A 19,110-nucleotide genomic window follows, 5' to 3' on the forward strand; every position below is an offset into this window, starting at 1 on the left:
GTCTTTGAAAAGAAACATTGCAGAAAAAGGCGGTGGCAAACCGCTTAGGTATCATGCCAAAAACATTGCTTGAAGACACAGGGAAGCTGGACTCACCTTTAAACCAATTTTAAATCAGGTGTTTAGACGTTTTGGCCAGAGAAGGACAGGGATCTGTTCCTCTTGGGGGGTGGGCACCTTGGAAAAGATGCCCCCCCTTTAGTTTTGCACTCACCTTCCTGATAAAATTCTTTCATTTCCCCTCCCATCCAGCCCACCTAGTCTTCAGGGGCAAAGCCATAAATAAATATAATTATAGGCGAATCCTGAGCGGCAGGAGTGGGGTTATTAAAATTACAGTGTCTTTTGCTCTGATGATATGTGGTGAATTTTCCTTTAAGAGATTCCTGGCAGGAGAAGGCAATCCAGCGAGAGAGCTGGAGGTGGGGATGAGTCACCCAAATGAAAGGGGAAGAGAGAGAGGGGGGAAAAAAGAGAGGAGGCAGGAAAAATTATTCCCGAAGAAAATATGCAGCCGTCCAACCTGACGTCAGATGTCTTTAATAAAGCTTCCCCGGAGTCAAAGAGAATCAACTCCCATCTCCTGTCAACTCAGCAGCTGGTAGCTGGACTCCGCAAAGGGACTTGGATGCTGTCTTCCTCCAAGAGCTGCGTTCAATCCATGTCTTTCGCCCTGGCTCCCAGTGATGAGGTGGATTTTGCCTTGGCTTTTCGTAATCAGCAGTGGTTTGCAGGTAAGCACCCGACCTTGGTTCGGTTCGGTTTGGCAACTCGGGAGAAAGCGAGAGAAGAAAGCTCATTGCAAAAGTTTGAAGAGGGGAGGAGTGAAGGAAAAAAAAAGAACTTTCTCCAGGCATTTAGCTAACTGCAAGACAGAGGGATATTACAACAGAGGAAAAGACATTCCCGCTTGTAATGCCTTGGTAAGGACACAGTGTGGGATATTGCATCCAGTTTTGGTTACTACCAGAGTACTAAAAAGATGTCGGGACTCTGGAAAGAGTGCAGAGAAGAGTGACAAAGATGACGACAGGGCTGGAGGCTAGAATGTACGAAGAACTGTGGAGGAATTGGGTTTGTCTTGTCTAGGGAAAAGAAGGACGAGGAGGAGACAAAGCAATGTTCCAATATTTGAGGGGCTTCCACCAAGAAGAAGGGGTCAACCCATTCTCCAAAGCACCTGAAGGCAGGAGACAAAAAGGGAAGGAAATTAATCAAGAAGAAAGCTCATCTAGAACTAAGGAGACTTCTGACGATGAGATCGAGAACAAATAACCAGTGGAATGACTTGCCTTCAGAAGCTGTGGGTGCTCCATCACTGGAGATTTTAAAGAGGAGATCGGACAACCATTTGCTTGAAGTAATACAGGGTCTCCCGCTTGAGCAGGAGGCTTGGAGTAGAAGACCTCCAAGGTCCCTTCCAACTCTGTTATTTGAATTAATGACAAGGTGATCAGGTGAGGGCTGGAGACCTTGAAGTACAGTGTCCATATGGAAGTTATCCAACTGTTTGACTCAGTGGGACAATTGCAGAGTTGAGTAATGGGCTGGATGGTGGGGGCGAGGGGCGGGGGCAGAAAGAACCTGGAGAAGAGAATGAGGCTAGACATAAGGAACCACTTCATCTTGATTACCCCAGGTAGAGCTTCTGGTCTTGAAAATAAATGTGGGACGGCTTGGCTGAGGGACCAAGAAAGAAGAAGAGGCTGGGGGACCAAGGCAAGAAGAGATATTTAGAATAGAATAACAGAGTTGGAAGGGACCTTGAAGGTCTTCTAGTCCAAGCAGGAAACCCTATATCATTTCAGCACAAATGGTTGTCCAATCTCTTCTTAAAAACTTCCACTGTTGGAGCATTCATAACTTCTGGAGGCAAGTTGTTCCACTGATTAATTGTTCTCACTGTCAGGAAATTCCTCCCTAGTTCTAGGTTGCTTCTCTCCTTGTTAGTTTCCATCCATTGCTTCTTGTCCTTCTTCCGGTGCTGTGGAGAATAGCTTGACTCCCTCTTCTTTGTGGCAACCCCTGAGATATTGGAATATTTACAGATATTGAGATATTTACCAAGTGATAGATCAGCATCTCAAAGAAGTGGGGAGTCATGATATTCTATGACTGCTGAGGGATGAATCAGTAACTTAGGAGAAGTCACATGCAGCCGAACTGTCGGGATGAGGCCCTGGAAAATGCAAGCTTGGGAGAAAGATTGTGCTGCAAAGCTGGAGGTGCCCAAAAGAAAGACTGCTTTTCCAGTGGCAAAACAATCAGGGCCATAAAATGTATGGGCTTCCTGATTTTCTGTAGGCTGATCCCAGTAGGGTCCCAGAACTCAGCTCAGAAAGTGACCCATTGAAAGGGGGCTGGTTGGAAAGCTTGCATAAAGGAAATAAAAGTTAAGGGAAAAAATTCAGCAGAATTTTAAGCTGAGGCTTTTAAATCAGGAGTTGCCTCATTTGGAAGCTGAGTAGGTAAAGAAGATAAGATTTCGTAATTGCAGTATCCTCAACATTTGGATGTCATTGGCAGGAAGAGAAGGTGGGCAATGACTTCTAGGTGGCTATCACCATTCATACAGATCAACCTACATGGAAGGTTCAAATTATAAAAAAGGAAGGAAGGAAGGAAGGAAGGAAGGAAGGAGAGAAAGATATGGAAAGAAAGAAAGAAGAAAGAGAAGAAGGAAGGAAAGAAGGAGGGAGGGTGGAAGGAAGGAGAAAGATAGATGGAAAGAAAGGAAGAAAGAGGAAGGAAGGAAGGAAGGAAGAGGAGGAAGGAAGGAGGGAGGGGGGGAAGGAGCGTGGAAGGAAGGAAAAAAGGAAGGAAGGAGGGTGGGAGAGAGGGAGGTGGAAGGGAGGGTTTGAAGGGAGGGTGGAAGAAGGGAAGGAAGGAAGGATGAGGAAGGAAGGAAAGAAGGAAGGAAGGATGAAGGAAGGAAGGGAGGAAAGAAAGAGAGGGGGGAGGGAGGAAGGAAGACAGAAATGAGGAAGGAGGAAAGAAAGAAGAAGGATAAAGGAAGAAAGAAGAGAGAGGAAGGAAGGAAGGAAGGAAGGAAGGAAGGAAGGAAGGAAGGAAGGAAGGAAGGAAGGAGAAAGATCAATCTGAATCAATTTACTGCAGAATTAATTCAAGGTACTGATCAACCTTGTGAGACCAGACAAGGTATACCAACATGAGTTCCAGCTCTATCTTTATGATAAAGTTACAATAACAGCATCTTGCAAGTCTGAATGCGTTTCTCCCCATCCTCACCTTCACTTTCCAGAAAATGAAAGGTGAAGGTAAAAGTTTCCCTGTCCAGTTGTGTCCGACTCTAGGGACACCATCTCATCTCATCCCTCATCTCCATTTCTTGACCAAGGGAGTTAGCATTGTCCAAAGACATTTTCCATGGTCATGTGGCCAGCATGGCCATACACCAAAGGCACACAGGATGCTGTTACCTTCCCACTAAAGTGGTACCTATTCATCTACTCTCATTTGAGCGTTTTCGAACTGCCAGATGGGCAGAGAGCTGGGGTAGGTAAGGAAGAACAGGAGTTCACTCCATTGCGTGGAGCTCAGAATTTCAAACCCGGGCTGTCAGCTCTCCATCTGATAAGCTCCCAGTCTTTAACCCTTGAGTCACTGCACCCCTTCCAGAAAATTAGGGGGGGGTCAATTCCGAGATGCTTCCTACACCCCTTTTCCTTCTGTGGGCTCAGATACCTTTTCTCTGAAGGTTCTCCAACTCTTCTCCTGTCTCCCAAGGTTATTTCCAATACTATTATGACACGTGACCCAGTGCAGTTCGCAGAGATGGGTTCCTAAAGTTTGAACCAGTTCGGCCGAACTGGTAGTAACCTGGCAGCTGGGTTGCTGGAACGGCAGTGACCCAGGCCTGCCACGCCCCCAAACCGGTTCTCCCGGCAGTGCCTATGGTGCCGCCATCTTGTTTTTCCCTTCTGCACATGCACAAAGCAATTTTTATTGCACTGCACCAGGGGTGGGTTTCTCGCCCTGTTCCAACCGGTTCGGTTGGAACGGGGCCGGAGGCGTCCTCGTGCACGCGTGCGGCGCACGCATGCGTACTAGCATCTGTGCGATGCTCCAGCTGCTCCTGGAGGATCGCGCAGGTGCTGTATGCGTCCTGCGCATGCGGGAAGCACAGAACTCGTCAAAACCGGGTAAGGAGCGCGGCGGGTGGGTGGGCCCTTCGCCGTTCCCGGAAGTTACTTACTTCCGGGTTCGCCAACCAACCAGTTCGCAGGGACCGCCGCGAACCGGTTGAAACCCACCCCTGCACTGCAAATGCACGCACAGCATGCATCGAGTGTGCAGGGCACATCCCTGAGCGAACTGGCAGTAGCAGCAGCCGGAACCCACCCTGGCAATTTGGTATATTGATGTTGTTCCATTTTTCTACTTGAGAGAGAAAGTGACTACTCAAAGTTATCCAGCCAGCTTCTAGGTTTCTGCAAAGGCTGGGATCGTTTTTCCGACTCAGCCTTAACCGTTGGCCTGCTCTCATCCTTGCACTCACACAGAGGGAAAATCACCGGTTGATGGTATAAAGAAAAAAATATATTAGAGAGAAAATGCCTGGATTCTTTTCGCTCTTGTCTGCATGGCTATAATTGTTTAGCTTTAATTCCTGAGCAAGGCGATGATTGTGTGCTTAAAATGGGCTGGCACAGGGCTTCTCACTCTGTGTTTACACACTCTGGTTATAACGTGGTCTGTGATTTTTATGACCCCTTTGGACGTCTGCAAAGTACTTCTAGAAAGGGCACCATCGACTTGCACCTCCTGTTAGGAAGGGTCAGTTTCTTTTCCACTCAAGGGTGAAGGTGAACCTTCCATGATCAACAGTATCACTGTTCTGGGGAAATGCACAATTGTGCTCTTGTTCGGCAAATGCGTGTGACGCTGTGATTCTCCTGGTCGTTTTGGTTTGATTGTCTTCATGGTGCACCTGCTTTAGCTTGTGGTACATGTCCGGTCCATTGATCAGTGATGGTTCAAAGATTCCTGCCAGTCTTGAGAATCAATTACTCAGTGCCCTGGATAAGTTTGTTGCATGAACAGAAATAAAAGCTGGAAAGAACCTTTGAGATTATTATGTCCAACCCTCTGCTCATTGCAGAAATTTGGACTACAGCATCCCTGAGAGATAGATGATAGATAGATAGATAGATAGATAGATAGATAGATAGATAGATAGATAGATAGATAAGATGAATTGATAGATGATAGATGATAAAGAGATAGAAGATAGATGATAGATAGATGAATTGATAGATGATAGATGATAAAGAGATGATAGATGATGATAGATAGATAGACAGACAGACAGACAGACAGACAGGCAGATAATAGATAGACAGATAGATAGATAGATAGATAGATAGATAGATAGATAGATGAATTGATAGATGATAGATGATAAAGATAAAAGATAGATATAGATAGATAGATAGATAGATAGATAGATGATAGATAGATAGACAGATAAATAATAGATAAATGATAGATTGATAAATGACAGATGATACATTGATAGATGATAGGTAATGGATATATGGATAGAAGACAGATGTGATATATGATTGATAGATAAATGGATAGATAGATGATAGGTGGATGAGATAGATAGATGGATGGATGGATGGATGGATGGATGGATGGATGGATAGATGCTAGGTAGATGCTAGGTGATAGATGAGATTGATTGATTGATAGATAGATAGATAGATAGACAGACAGACAGACAGACAGACAGACAGACATCTACCTCTTTCCGTATAGATTATCTGTACTATTGAATTGTTCTTCCTTTCAGGAAACTTTTCCTAATTTTTGAATTAGACCAGCCATAAAACAGGAAAAAAAGAGCATTAAAAACAATATGTTATAAGAAGCTACAATGAGGAAAAGAAGTTCCAAGTTCCAGCCAGGAATATAAAATATGGAATGTGATTTCATACCCAAGATTTATGATTTGTTAACAATTTACAGTTTAGTCAACTGAGCGAGCAGGCTTATTCTTGCAAAAATAAAAACAAAATTCCCAGATGAAGTTGCTCCCAGCCTGTAGAACCCCGGTGATTTAAGCAAACTAAACAATTCCAACCAAAAATATGCAAAGGGTGGGAACTCAGTAAAACCAGGCTGAGACATAAATTAACCAAGGCCCCAAATCTTTCACCTAAAGATTTTAAGGGTTAAGTGCAGTCTTGAGCACCCACACCCAATTGCGCACATGCCTAAACAGGTAGTCCTTACAACCTGAACAGATTCACAGCTGTTCATTTAATAGCAATAGCACTTAGACTCATATGCCGCTTTACAGCCTTCTCTAAGTTTACAGAGTCAGCCTATTACCCCCAACAATCTGGGTCCTCATTTTACCCACCTTGGAAGGATGGAAGGCTGAGTCAACCTTAAGTTGGTCAGGAACTGATCAGTGGCAGTCAGCCCCTGCAATACTGTGTCCTAACCACTGCACCACCAGGCCTCTTAAGGACAGTTCAACGTTATAAAGGCCTCAGAAAATGTCACTCGCAACCCGTATTTGCACTTATAACTGTCACAAACTGTGGCATCAACCTCCTGGTTACACGCTCGCAATTCAGGTCCTTCAAACCAACTCCAAAATTTATGACCAGTTGCAGTGGTCATCCTGCAATCACATAATTGCGATTTGTGAGAGTTTTTTGCCATTTCCAGCAAAATAATAATAATAGCAATAGCATTTAGACTTATATACCGCTTCACAGTGCTTTACAGCCCTCTCTAAGCAGTTTACAGAGTCAGCCAATTGTCCCCAACAATCTGGGTCCTCATTTTACCCACCTCGGAAGGATGGAAGGCTGAGTCACCCTTGAGATGGTCAGGATCGAACTGCTGGCAGTGGGCAGAGTTTAACCTGCAACACTGCATTCTAACCACTCCGCCACCACGATTCTTGGTGGTGTAGTGGTGGCCAAAATCCACCATTGATGAAGCTGAGCCAAGGTGGCGCAGTGGTTAAATGCAGCACTGCAGGCTACTGCTAGATCAGCAGTTCAGCGGTTCAAATTTCACCGGCTCAGGGTTGACTCAGCCTTCCATCCTTCCGAGGTGGGTAAAATGAGGACCCAGATTGTTGGGGGCAATATGCTGACTCTCTGTAAAAACCGCTTAGAGAGGGCTGAAAGCCCTATGAAGCGGTATATAAGTCTACTGCTATTGCTATTGCTATTTAATAACTGTGTGATTCGCTGAACGACTGTGAGGACTTTAGGACCATTGTAAAAATGGTGGTAAAATTGGGTCTGAGCACGAGATGATTCCACTTATGAGGGCAACAGTTTATAATGGAAATTCCGGTCCCAATTGTGATAAGTAAGTTTAGGATTGCCGGTATGTGTAATTGTTTTGTGTTGATGATGGAGATGGCAAAGAGGAAGGAGGAAATGGCATGGATGATCAAAAGAAAAACTTGCAAAAAAAGTCCCTCTTTCTAATGTGAAAAAAGATGTGGAGACTCTAGAAAGAGTGCAGAAAAGAGCAACAAAGTCGATTAGAGGCCTGGAGACTAAAATATATGAAGAACAGATGCAGGAACTGGGTATTCTAGTTTAATGAAAAGAAGGACTAGGGAAGACATGATAGCAGTGTTCCAATATCTCAGGGGTTGCCACAAAGAAGAGGGAGTCAAACTATTCTCCAAAACACCTGAGGGTAGAACAAGAAGCAATGGGGGGAAACTAATCAAGGAGAGAAGCAATTTAGAACTAAGGAGAAATTTCCTGACAGTTAGAATAATTAATCAATGGAAGAACTTGCCTCCAGAAGTTGTAAATGCTCCAACACTAGAAGATTTAAAGAGGAGATTGGATAACAATTTGTCTGAAGTGGTCTAAGTTTTCCTGCCTGATCAGGAGGTTGGACTAGAAGACTTCCAAGGTCCCTTCCAATTCTCTTATTATGTTATTTGGTTAAACGTTAAGACTTTTATTTTCTCCCAAAATTGCTCTCTTTGTTAGTGGCAAAGTTTGGCTGGAACATGTGAGCTTGTAAATGTAAAACTCTGTTATTAAGTTGCAGCTATGGCTTTTGCCAGAATTGAGAAGACTTCTGTTTTTTAAAAAAAAAATATTAAAGTTCTTAATAAGTTTGGTAAAAAAGATGAATACAAACTAAAAAAGGAAAAGAAAAGTACAGAAAGTTAAGGGGAAAAAGAGAAAAGTAGAAGGCAACAAGGTAATACTGAAGAGGGGTCTCTCTCTTTCATCATTGCAATTATGAGCTAAAATAGAAACTTTTTGCTCTCTTGTAAAGTTACAAGCTTTATCTATATGGAATACAGGAACCATCATCTATTTAGTTTTAGTTTACAAAAATAAAAGTGAACTTATTTTGATTATTATCAGAGATAATAATAATAATAATAATAATAATAATAATATAATAATAATCGCAATGATTATCATCGCAATGATCCCACTATCAGTAATCTTAAAAAAAAATGAAATTAGGCTACCAAACAGCCAAAAGCTGAAAAAATTTCGTATTTACTATATATGGATGATTTGAAACTCTATGGAAAGTCAGAAATAGAAATCCAATCATTGACAAACACAGTCCGAGTATTCAGCACCAATATTTCAATGCAGTTTGGCATGGAAAAATGCACCACTCTATCCATAAAAAGGGGCAAAATCACTGCATGTGAGGGAATTGAAATGGCCAATGGCCAACTAATTAAATGCAACGAAAATGAAGCCTACAAACACTTAGGCATTCTGTAGTTGATAACATCAAGCATGGAGAAGTAAAAACTATTGTCAGGCGAGAGTACACCAACAGAGTTAGGAAAATTTTGAAATCTAAATTGAATGGTGGAAATACAATCAAGGCCATAAATACTGTACCTGGGCAATACCAGTTATAAGATACACAGCTGGTATAGTTAACTGGACACAAGCTGATTTGGACATTTTGGACTGAAAAACCAGGAAACTAATGACAATGCACTACAGTTTACATCCACGTGGTGAAACTGATAGACTATATCTGCCCCGAAAATCAGATGGCAGAGGATTATTACAAGTGAAGCAAACAGTTGAAGAAGAAAAACATGCACTGGCTGATTATTTAAAAGAAAGTCAAGAACATCTATTAATCGAAGTAAAGAACAAAAATCTACTGAAGGCCCAACAGACGAAACAAGAATACAGAAAAGATGTGATAAAATCAAGAATGGAGAGTTGGCAGAACAAAGCACTGCATGGCCAATTTCTGGAAAAATAAAAGATAAAGTGGACAGTGAACAAATTTGGTTATGGTTAACAGCAGGTACATTAAAGAAAGAAACAGAGTCACTAATCCTGGCTGCGCAAGAACAAGCTATCCGCACGAATGCCATTAAGGCCAAAATCGAAAAATCCTCTGATGATGCCAAATGCAGACTTTGCAAAGAAGCTGATGAAACTGTGATCACATACTCAGCTGCTGTAAAAAAATCGCGCAGACTGATTATAAATTGCGGTACAATTCAGTAGCACAAATGATCCATTGGAATTTGTGCAAAAATTATAATATTAAAACAGCAACAAACTGGTGGGAACATCAACCTGAAAAAGTCACCGAAAATCAGATGGTCAAGATCTTGTGGGATTTTCGTATACAAACGGACAAAATACTGGTGCATAATACACCAGACATCACATTGGTTGAGAAAAAGGTCACAATCATAGACATCGCAATACCAGGTGATAGCAGGGTCGCCGAGAAGGAACATGAAAAAATAGCAAAATACCAGGACTTAAAAATCAAAATTCAATGACTATGGCACAAACCAGCAGTGGTAATTCCAGTGGTAATTGGCACACTGGGTGCTATTCCAAAAGCACTGGAATTACATTTAAAACAATTAAAAATTGACAAAATCACCATCAGTCAAATGCAAAAAGCCGCACTGCTTGGATCTGCACGCATATTACGAAAATACATTATGACATCCTAGGCCCCTGGGTGGGGCCCGACTAGTAACCAATGCCAAATCCGGCGAAACAACTGGCCGCTGTGATACAATTGTATAATAAACACATAGTTTATTTTATAATAATAAACACTAATAGTCAGAATCAGAATAGAATGCAATCAATCAGAATAGAGCTGGAAGGGACAGATAACAGATTAACAGAATTGGAAGGGACCTTATAAGCCATCTGTCCATCCCTCGCTCAAGCAAGACACCCCACACCATTTCTAACAGATAGCAGTCCAGTCTCTTCTTGAAAGCTTCCAGTGGAAGCTCCCACAACTTCCAAAGGCAACTTCTGTTCCATGGGTTGATTGCTCTTACTGTCAGAAAATTTCTCCTTATTTCCAGTTTGAATCTCTCCTTGATCTGCTTCCATCCATTATTCCTTGTCTGACCTTCAGGTGCTTTGGAAAATAGCTTGACCCCCCTCTGTCCTCCGTGGCAGCCCTTCAAATATTGGAAGACTGCTATCATGTCTCTCCTGGTCCTTCTCTTCACTAGACTAGCCATGCCAGTTTCTGTAACCGTTCTTCATATGTTTTACTCTCCAGTCTCCTAATCATCCTGGTTGCTCTTCTCTGCACTTTTTCTAGAGTCTCCACATCTTTTTTTATAGTGTGGTGACCAAAACTGGATGCAGTACTTTATCTGTGGTCTTACTAGGGCTTTATAGAATGGTATTAGTACTTCACTTGATCTTGATTGTATCCCTCTGTTCAGAGGTGGGTTCCTACCAGTTCACACCTATTTGGTAGAACCAGCTCGTCAAATCTACCGAACTGATTAGAAGAGGTTCCACCAGTAGACCCAGAAAGCAGGTCACACCTACAGAAGAGGTTCCAAAATTTTTTGAAACCCACCACTGCTTCTGTTAATGCAGTTTAGGATTGCACTGGCTTTTTTTGAAGAAGCCTTGGAAATCTTCTAGTCTCATCTTCTGCTCAGGCAGGAAGCCTTATACCATTTCAGACAAAGGATTGTCCAGTCTCTTCTTAAAACCCTCCAGTGATGGAGCACCCACAGCAGAGGTGGGTTCCTACCAGTTCGCACCAGTTCGGTAGAACTGGTTTGTCAAATCTACCGAACCGGTTGGAAGAGGTTCTACCAGTGGACCGGAAAGCAGGCCACACCTACAGAAGAGGTTCCAAATTTTTTTGAAACAACCCACCAACACACACACAGAGAAGAGAGAGAGAGAGAGACTCACACAGAGAGAGAAAGAGAAAGAAAGGAAGAAAGAATAAAAAAAGAAAAAAGAAGAAAAAAGTGAGAGAGAGATGAAAGAAAAAAAAGGAAAAAGGGACAGAGAGACAAAAGGAAGGAGAGAGAGAGGGGGGGGACACATGGCCGGCAAGCCACTCCCACCAGTCACATGGCCGGCAAGCCACTCCCACAAAGGAGGCCACACCCACAGAGTAGTTCGAAAAATTTTTGAAAACCCCCACTGACCCCAGGTTCTGAAGGCAAGCTGTTCCACAGTTTAATTGTCCTTACGGTGACTTATGTCCCCACCATGACCCTGAGGAATTCTTCCATCCTCCACCATTCTGTTAGAATTGGGGAAAAAACCCTTCTTGGATGAGAAGTGAAACATCTTTGAGGGAAAACCAAGTCTGGCTGTCTTTTGAAAAAGCACCATTGGGACAGGCACTTTTGTGGGGCAAACAAAGGCCTTAACCAAGTCTAGTTTTGCATCCTCAACTCTTGACAGGACTGTGATCTTCCCCAGACAGAGACTTCAAAGGGAAAAAAAAGCCTCAGCTCTTAGACGGTGGTGGGATGATCAATCAGGAATGAGAACAATGCAAATGAAGATAGTGTGATTCAATGCATGTCTCTGTAGGGACAGATAATTAGGCTGGGTGTGGGAGATGTTTACCAAGGGAACTAGACCAGTCAATGTCTGATGTTCCATTTTGTGCCATTCCTTCCGAGCATGAGAATACAGTCATGACCAATTCTGAGACTCTCTGGACAAGTGCCATGGACAAGGTTTTTCAGAAGTGGTTTGTTCTTGCCTGCTTCCTTGGGCTGGGAAAGAGTGACTAGCCCGAGGTCACCCTGCTGGTTTTGTATCTAAAGCAGGACTAGAACTCACTATCTCCTAGTGATTGTCCCAAAGTCACCCAGCTGGCTTCATGCCTAAGGCAGAACTAGAACTCACCATCTCCTGGTGATTGTCCCAAAGTCATCCAGCTGCTTTTTATACCTAAGATCAATTTCTAATTTGATGCATTAATTACTACACCAAACTGGCTTTAAAAAGAAAGACCCCCCCAATATATTATATATATATATATATATATATATATATATATATATATATATATATATATATATATATATATAATAGATATATATATATATATATATATATATATATATATATATATATATAGTATATATATATATAGATATAGTCAGAATAACAGTTGGAAGGACCTTGGAGGTCTTCTAGTCCAACCCGCAGCTCAGGCAGGAGACCCTATATCATTTTACACAAATGGTTGTCCAATCTCGTTAAAAACCTCCATTGTTGGAGCACCCACACTTCTGGAAGTAAGTCGTTCACTTGGACATCTTCTAGGTCTAACTCCCTGCTCAGCAGATCTTATACCATTTCAAACAATTGGCTGTCCAATCTCTTCTTAAAAACTTCCAGTGTTGGAGCATCCACAACTTCTGGAGGCAACTTCTGTGTCCACTGATTAATTGTTCTCACTGTCAGGGAATTTCTCCTCAGTTCTAAGTTGCTTCTCTCCTTGATTAGTTTCCACCCATTGCTTCTTGTTCTGCCCTCAGGTGCTTTGGAGAATAGCTTGACCTCCCTCTTCTTTGTGGCAACCCCTGAGATATTGGAACACTGCTGTCATGTCACCCCTATCATGTCCAGCTACAGAACATGTGACTCTGAATGTCTATTTACTGCAAGATACCACATTTATGTCTTCTATCCTAATTATGGCTGGCGAAATGGAAACTTCAGGAAGTTTTCGGAACCCAGCAAACATCCTGAGAAGCTTGGAGTTTCCTTCCGAGTCTCTTGCTCTTCCATGGAATATGCTGCCTCTTCGCGGGTGCTGTCAGGCACCCTCGGAAGGCATTTTCCCCCATCTCCAAAGGTCATTCTCATGTACCATTTACACCTCAGCTTGCAAAAGAAAGCCAAAAAATGCAAGCCAACCCCAGTTGTAGCCATCTCCATTTGGCAAAACCATCTTGTTTAATGTAAATTGTGCTATCACCAAAATGCTTGAGAGGGTGAACATCCTGTCCACATTGGTGTTACTGCCCTGGAGCAGTTCAATACCACCTAACACCTAAGTTTCACATCCCAAAGGTGTTTTTTCAAGAGGCACCTGGACTTTCTGCTTTTTCTTTGGAAATGTTTCACTTCTCATCCAAGAAGCTTCTTTAGCAGTAACCAGATGGTGAGGAATGGAAGGATGTATACTCTTGCAGACAGCTGGTCCGTTTCATCTCTTTAGAGAGTCCTTGGGGTCACCTGGAGGTTTATCTGTGTCCTCAGGGTCTCCTGAGTGGTGCAAATGGATGTGGAGCCTTCTTGGAACTGTTGAAAGGACTGTGTTGTAGACTGGAGATAGATGATGTCATATCCCTCCCCCTCGGTTGAGAGACAGCTGCTCAATTTTGACATAGATGCAGGGGTGGGTTCCTGCCAGTTCTAACCTCTTCTAGGTTCCACAAATCTCCAGTGCCGTTTAGATCCGGTTCCAGCTCCCTCCCTGGCGCCCGTCGCACATCATCAAGATGAAGAGCGAGAGGGGAATTCTGGGAGTTGAGTCCACAAGTCTTAAAGCTGTCAAGTTTGAACACCCCTGGGGTTTTTTTTTCCTAAAGGGTTAGGGGTGCAAGGGTCCTGTAGCTTGAGAGCTTTAAGACTTGCACACTTCAATGCCAGAGTTCCTGAGCCAACATGACTGGAGGAGGATTCTGGAGGTTGAAGTCCACAAGTCTTAAAGCTGTCAAGTTTTGAACACCCCTGGGGGTTTCTTTTCTAAAGGGTTAGGGGTGCAAGGACCTTGTAACTTGACAGCTTTAAGACCTGCGTGCTTCAAATGCCAGAGTTTCTGAGCCAATGTTTTTGTTGCTAAGCAAGAGCGTTGTTAAGTGAGTTCACCACATTTTACAAGTTGACCACGCCCACTCAGTCACATGACTTCCAAGCCACTCCCACTCGGTCACATGGCTGGCAAGCCACTCCCACCCAGTTACATGGCTGGCAAGCCACTCCCACAAAGCAGGCCGCACCTACAGAAGAGGTTCTAAAAAAATTTGAAGCCCACCACTGCAAACCAGCAATCCTCTCTGTCCAAAATGTGGACTTTGCATCTTCAAGTAGTGGGTTTTGTCTTTAAATGCAGATGGGCTGCTGAATCTAGTTCCTTATGGCTTTATTGCATGCAGTTATGAAGTTTATGAAAAGAATGCAAATGACCAGGTGCCTGCAAGGATAAAAATCCTTCCATTCCCCACTATCCAGTCCGACCTGAAGAAGTTTCTTGGATGCGAATTCCTTCAAAGTAAAAATAGCAAGTCCAGTTGTCATTGAAAAGCACCTTTGAGAAAACCATGACCTGGATGACTGGAATCTCCATAGACTAAGCCAGTGGTCCCCAAACCCCGGTCCACGGGACCGGTGCCGGACCGTGGAGTACCTGGCAACCGGGCCCGCGCAGCGACCGGGGCCATGATCGCTGCAGCGGCCGGGGGCCATGATCGCTGCAGCGGCCGGGGGACATGATCGCTGCAGCACAAAGGCTCCTGGGCCCGTGCGCAAAAGCTCCTGGGCCATGCGCAAAGGCTTCCAGGGAAGAGAGCCCCGCGCAGGTACGCACAACGTGTGTGCCCAAAGCTGTCGTCGCGAACAACGCCCCCCACCCCTGCGCGCGTCTCAGCGGGCCACGGTAAAATTATCAAGGCTGACTGGTCCGCGGCGATAAAAAGGTTGGGGACCACTGGACTAAGCCTTCAAAATTTTATATTTTTCTACAGTATAATGTTCACAATAGAACTATTGCATTATAATTGTGAGGACTGGAGATAGTGTGCATCGACTATGTACTTTTGAGAACTTTACACACCCTGACTTCAAGATAAAAGGTGGCCAAGAGTACATATTTAAATCATATTCTTTTGGATCTCACAAGTAAAATTGGTGTGATTCCTGTTTCAATGCTGCCCCCTGATCTCTGATTTTAGATTACAAATAGGTTGAGAGACTGTGTTACCAACAACTGGATTTTAATTGTGAAATTCAGCTGTTGATAAACCCTTAGTCGTCTTCTCACACATCCCTCTTATAGCAGAGTTGGAAGGAACCTTAGAGGTCTTCTAGTCCAACCCCTATTCCATCAGGAGACCTAAACCATTTCAGACAAATGGTTTTGGGTGCACCGATACTGGAGGTTTTAAAAGAAGGGATTGGACATCTCTTCTTAAAACCTCCAGTATTGGAGCACCCACAACTTCTGGAGGAAAAGTTACTCTGCTGATCAATTGTTCTAACTGTCAGGATTTTAATTTTAATTCATTTTGGCATTCTCAAGAAATTGGCGGAGAAGTTTAAATGAGCTACATTCCTCAAAGACGGTTAGCATCCCTATTTGAGTATAAAGGAACAAAATGAAAATACATGTTATTTTATGAAGGAAGATCTATATAAATTCTTTTTTTTTGATAAATTTTTATTTTTATTACACAAACAATACATATAGACAACAAATAAAAAAGAAAAAAAAGAAAACACAGACACACACACACACACCACACAAAGCATCATTACATACAACATGTCGTTTGGTTATAGGTGTTTTAACATCCATATTCTCGAATAACATTTACCATCACAGATTTTCATCTAGGATAACTAAAACCTCACTTTCATTGTACAGTATACATTCAATTACGAAGTATTATTTTTTTTCCCAATAAATCATAGTTCCTTACATTCTTATTATCTATTTAATAACAGTATATCTTTATATTATCCCCATGTGGAAGAAAAAAAAAAGGATTTCTTTTTCCCCCCCTTCTTTTACCAACCATTTATATTTATATCACTATTTTCCTTTATACATAATTCCACCAATCAACTACGGGTATGCTTATGTTCATTGTTATCCTTGTACCTCATACCTTCAAATGGAAATCTTATTCCTTCATTTTTCAACAATTCTTAATGAAGATATTAACACCGGTTATAATATGATTTGCTTATTTATTGAAATCAGAAGTTTGATTAGATTTGATAATGCCAAATGTGATATTAATCTAAACTCAGTTATTTGACTTCTAGTGACCACAACAATATATTTTTTATGATACAAGAATAACAGAGTAGGAAGGGACCTTGGAGAGCTTCTAGTCCAACTTCCTGCTTAGGCAGGAAACCTTATACCCGTGGATGGCAAACCTATGCACATGACATGTGCCACATGGAGCCATTTGTCAGGGCAGGAGAGGCATTGCCCTGTCAGCTGGTCAGCATGCATACTGACTTCGGCCTTCTTTTGAGGCCATTTTTCGCCCTCTGGAAGCCTCCGGAGTGTGAAAAACTGACCCTACAGCAAACCTGAATTTTGTTTTGTCTCTCCGGAGCCTTCAGGGAAGCCTCCTGAAGTCCCTGAAGGCTCCGGAGGACTAAAAACGGCCCTATGGACAAACAGGAGTGACTTCCGGGTTTGCTCGTAGGGTCGTTTTTCCATCCTCCATAGCCTTCAGGGAAGCCTCCGGAAGGCCCCTGAAGGCTCCGGAAGGCTAAAACCAGCCCCACAAAGCAATCCGGAAGTCCATTCCTGAACTTCTGTTTTTTCCATAGGGTTTTTTTCGTGCTCCAGAGGCTTCAGGGAAGCTCCTGAGCCTCCGGAGGGCCTCTGGCGGGGGTGGGGGAAGCTGTTTTTTTGCCTCCCCAGGCTCCTATAAAGCCTCTTGAGCCTGGTGAGGGTGAAAAAAGTGTGCCAAAAATGGGGGGGGGGAGTGCTGGTCATGCATGCATATGTGCTGGGTGTTGTGCACATTGATTATGGGGTGTGGCACGCCCATGCACGACCCCTCTGCACGCCCCCACTTTTGGCACGGGAGCCAAACAAGGTTCGTCATCACTGCCCTGCACCACTTCAGACAAATGGCTATCCAATCTCTTCTAAAATCCTCCAGTGTTGGAGCCTCCACAACTTCTGGAGGCAAATTGTTCCACTGATTAATTGTTCTCATTGTCAGGAAATTTTTCCTTCGCTCCAGGTTGAGTCTCTCTTTAACTATGACCTGTCCCTAATTTGGTGTCCCAACAATGCACTCGTAATGACTTTGACTGAGAAAAACCAGGCGCCTGTAACTTCCAGATGTGGATAACTGAACACCAGAGCTACAAAGACCAGCACGGTGCAAATCATACGACAGTTTGTGGAAGTGGAACATTGGACTTTGAAGAAAAGAGGGTAGGAAAAGCATTGATGCTTTTGAACTTTGATCTTGGAGAAGACTCCCTAAAATGAGAGAAATCCGTGGCTCATCAAACAAATGACACCAGAATTCTCATTTCAGGAACAATAATACAATACAATAATACAATAGCAGGGTATGGAAGGGACCTTGGAGGTCTTCTAGTCCAACCCCCTGCCTAGGCAGGAAACCCTATACCGTTTCAGACAAATGGCTATCCAACATCTTCTTAAAGACTTCCAGTGTTGGGGCATTCACAACTTCTGGAGGCAACTTCTGTTCCACTGATTAATTGTTCTCCCTGTCAGGAAATTTCTCCTCAGTTCTAAGTTGCTTCTCTCCTTGATTAATTTCACCCATTGCTTCTTGTTCTGCCCTCAGGTGCCTTGGAGAATAGTTTGACTCCCTCTTCTTTGTAGCAACCCCTGAGATATTGGAACACTGCTATCCTGTCTCCCCTAGTCCTTCTTTTCAGTAAACAAATTGCATTGAAACTGGTGTCAATGGTTTCCATTGTTTTATAACCTTGGTAGCTTTAAGATATGTGAGTGTTATCTCCCAGAGTACCCCAGTCAGCCCTTTGGCTAGGGAATTCTGGGATTTGGGAGTCCACACATCTCAGTGTCACTAAGTTGAGAAACACTGTTCTTTTTTTAATATTTTTTTTATTTTATTACATAGACAACACATACACGACAATAATAGAAAACAAAACAAACAAAAAACAAAAAAAACACACAAAAAACCCCATCATCACATACAGCATGTCGTTTGGTTACAGGTGTTTTAACATTATCATTCCTATACATTTATTATTTCATTTAATAGGTTATAATATACTGTTTGGGTTGCTTTATTTACCATCCTTTCTTCCTGTTGTAACTGTAACAGCACCTAACTTTCCCTTTCTTTTCTCCCCCCCTTCCCTTCTCTACTTTCTTCCTTCCTCTTCTCCTGTCCCTTCCTTCTTGCCTGTACCTTTCTCCTACTTCCACTCTTCCTCTTCCCCTTCCTACCCTCTCTCCTCCTCTTTCTCTCCTTTCCATCCTCCTCTCCTTACCTCTTTCTTTTCACCCTTTTTCCCTTCTCTACTTTCTTCCTTCCTCTTCTCCTTTCCCTTCCTTCTTCCTGTACCTTTCTCCTACTCCTGCTCTTCCTCTTCCCCTTCCTAACCTCTCTCCTCCTCGTTCTCTTCCCTTCCATCCCCTCTCCGTACCTCTTTCTTTTCACCCTCTCTCCCTTCTCTACTTTCTTCCTTCCTCCTCTCCTTCCCCTTCCTTCTTCCCTTACCTCTCCTTTGCTCCTGCTCTTCCTCTTTCCCTTCCTACCCTTTCTCTTTCCTTTTCTCTCCCTTCTATCCTCCTTTTCTTTTCCCTTTCCCTTTCTTCCTCCCTCCCTTCTCTACTTTCCTCCTTCCTCCTCTCCTTCCCCTTCTTTCTTTCCCGTACCTTTCTCCTACTCCTGCTCTTCCTCTTCCCCTTCCTACCCTCTCTCCTCCTCCTTTCCATCCTCCTCTCCTTACCTCTTTCTTTTCACCCTCTCTCCCTTCTCTACTTTCTTCCTTCCTCCTCTCCTTCCCCTTCCTTCTTCCCTTACCTCTCCTTTGCTCCTCTGCATAAATTAATTTGCTGGAATAT

The 19,110-nt window shown here is 43.1% G+C and overlaps 1 protein-coding gene across 1 annotated transcript in view; it reads left to right on the forward strand.

Moving 5' to 3' along the window:
- The first annotated feature begins 560 nt into the window (after positions 1–560).
- CCN4 (cellular communication network factor 4) overlaps positions 561–19,110 on the forward strand; it is a 41,943-nt gene continuing 23,393 nt past the window's right edge. Inside the window, exon 1 of the mRNA XM_032223041.1 lies at positions 561–734. Coding sequence (XP_032078932.1) covers positions 687–734 — 48 coding nt within the window. The 5' untranslated portion in view covers positions 561–686. The remainder of the gene's footprint in view (positions 735–19,110) is intronic.

Source organism: Thamnophis elegans, chromosome 8 (assembly GCF_009769535.1).
Source record: "Thamnophis elegans isolate rThaEle1 chromosome 8, rThaEle1.pri, whole genome shotgun sequence".
In the NCBI taxonomy this organism is placed as follows: domain Eukaryota; kingdom Metazoa; phylum Chordata; class Lepidosauria; order Squamata; family Colubridae; genus Thamnophis; species Thamnophis elegans.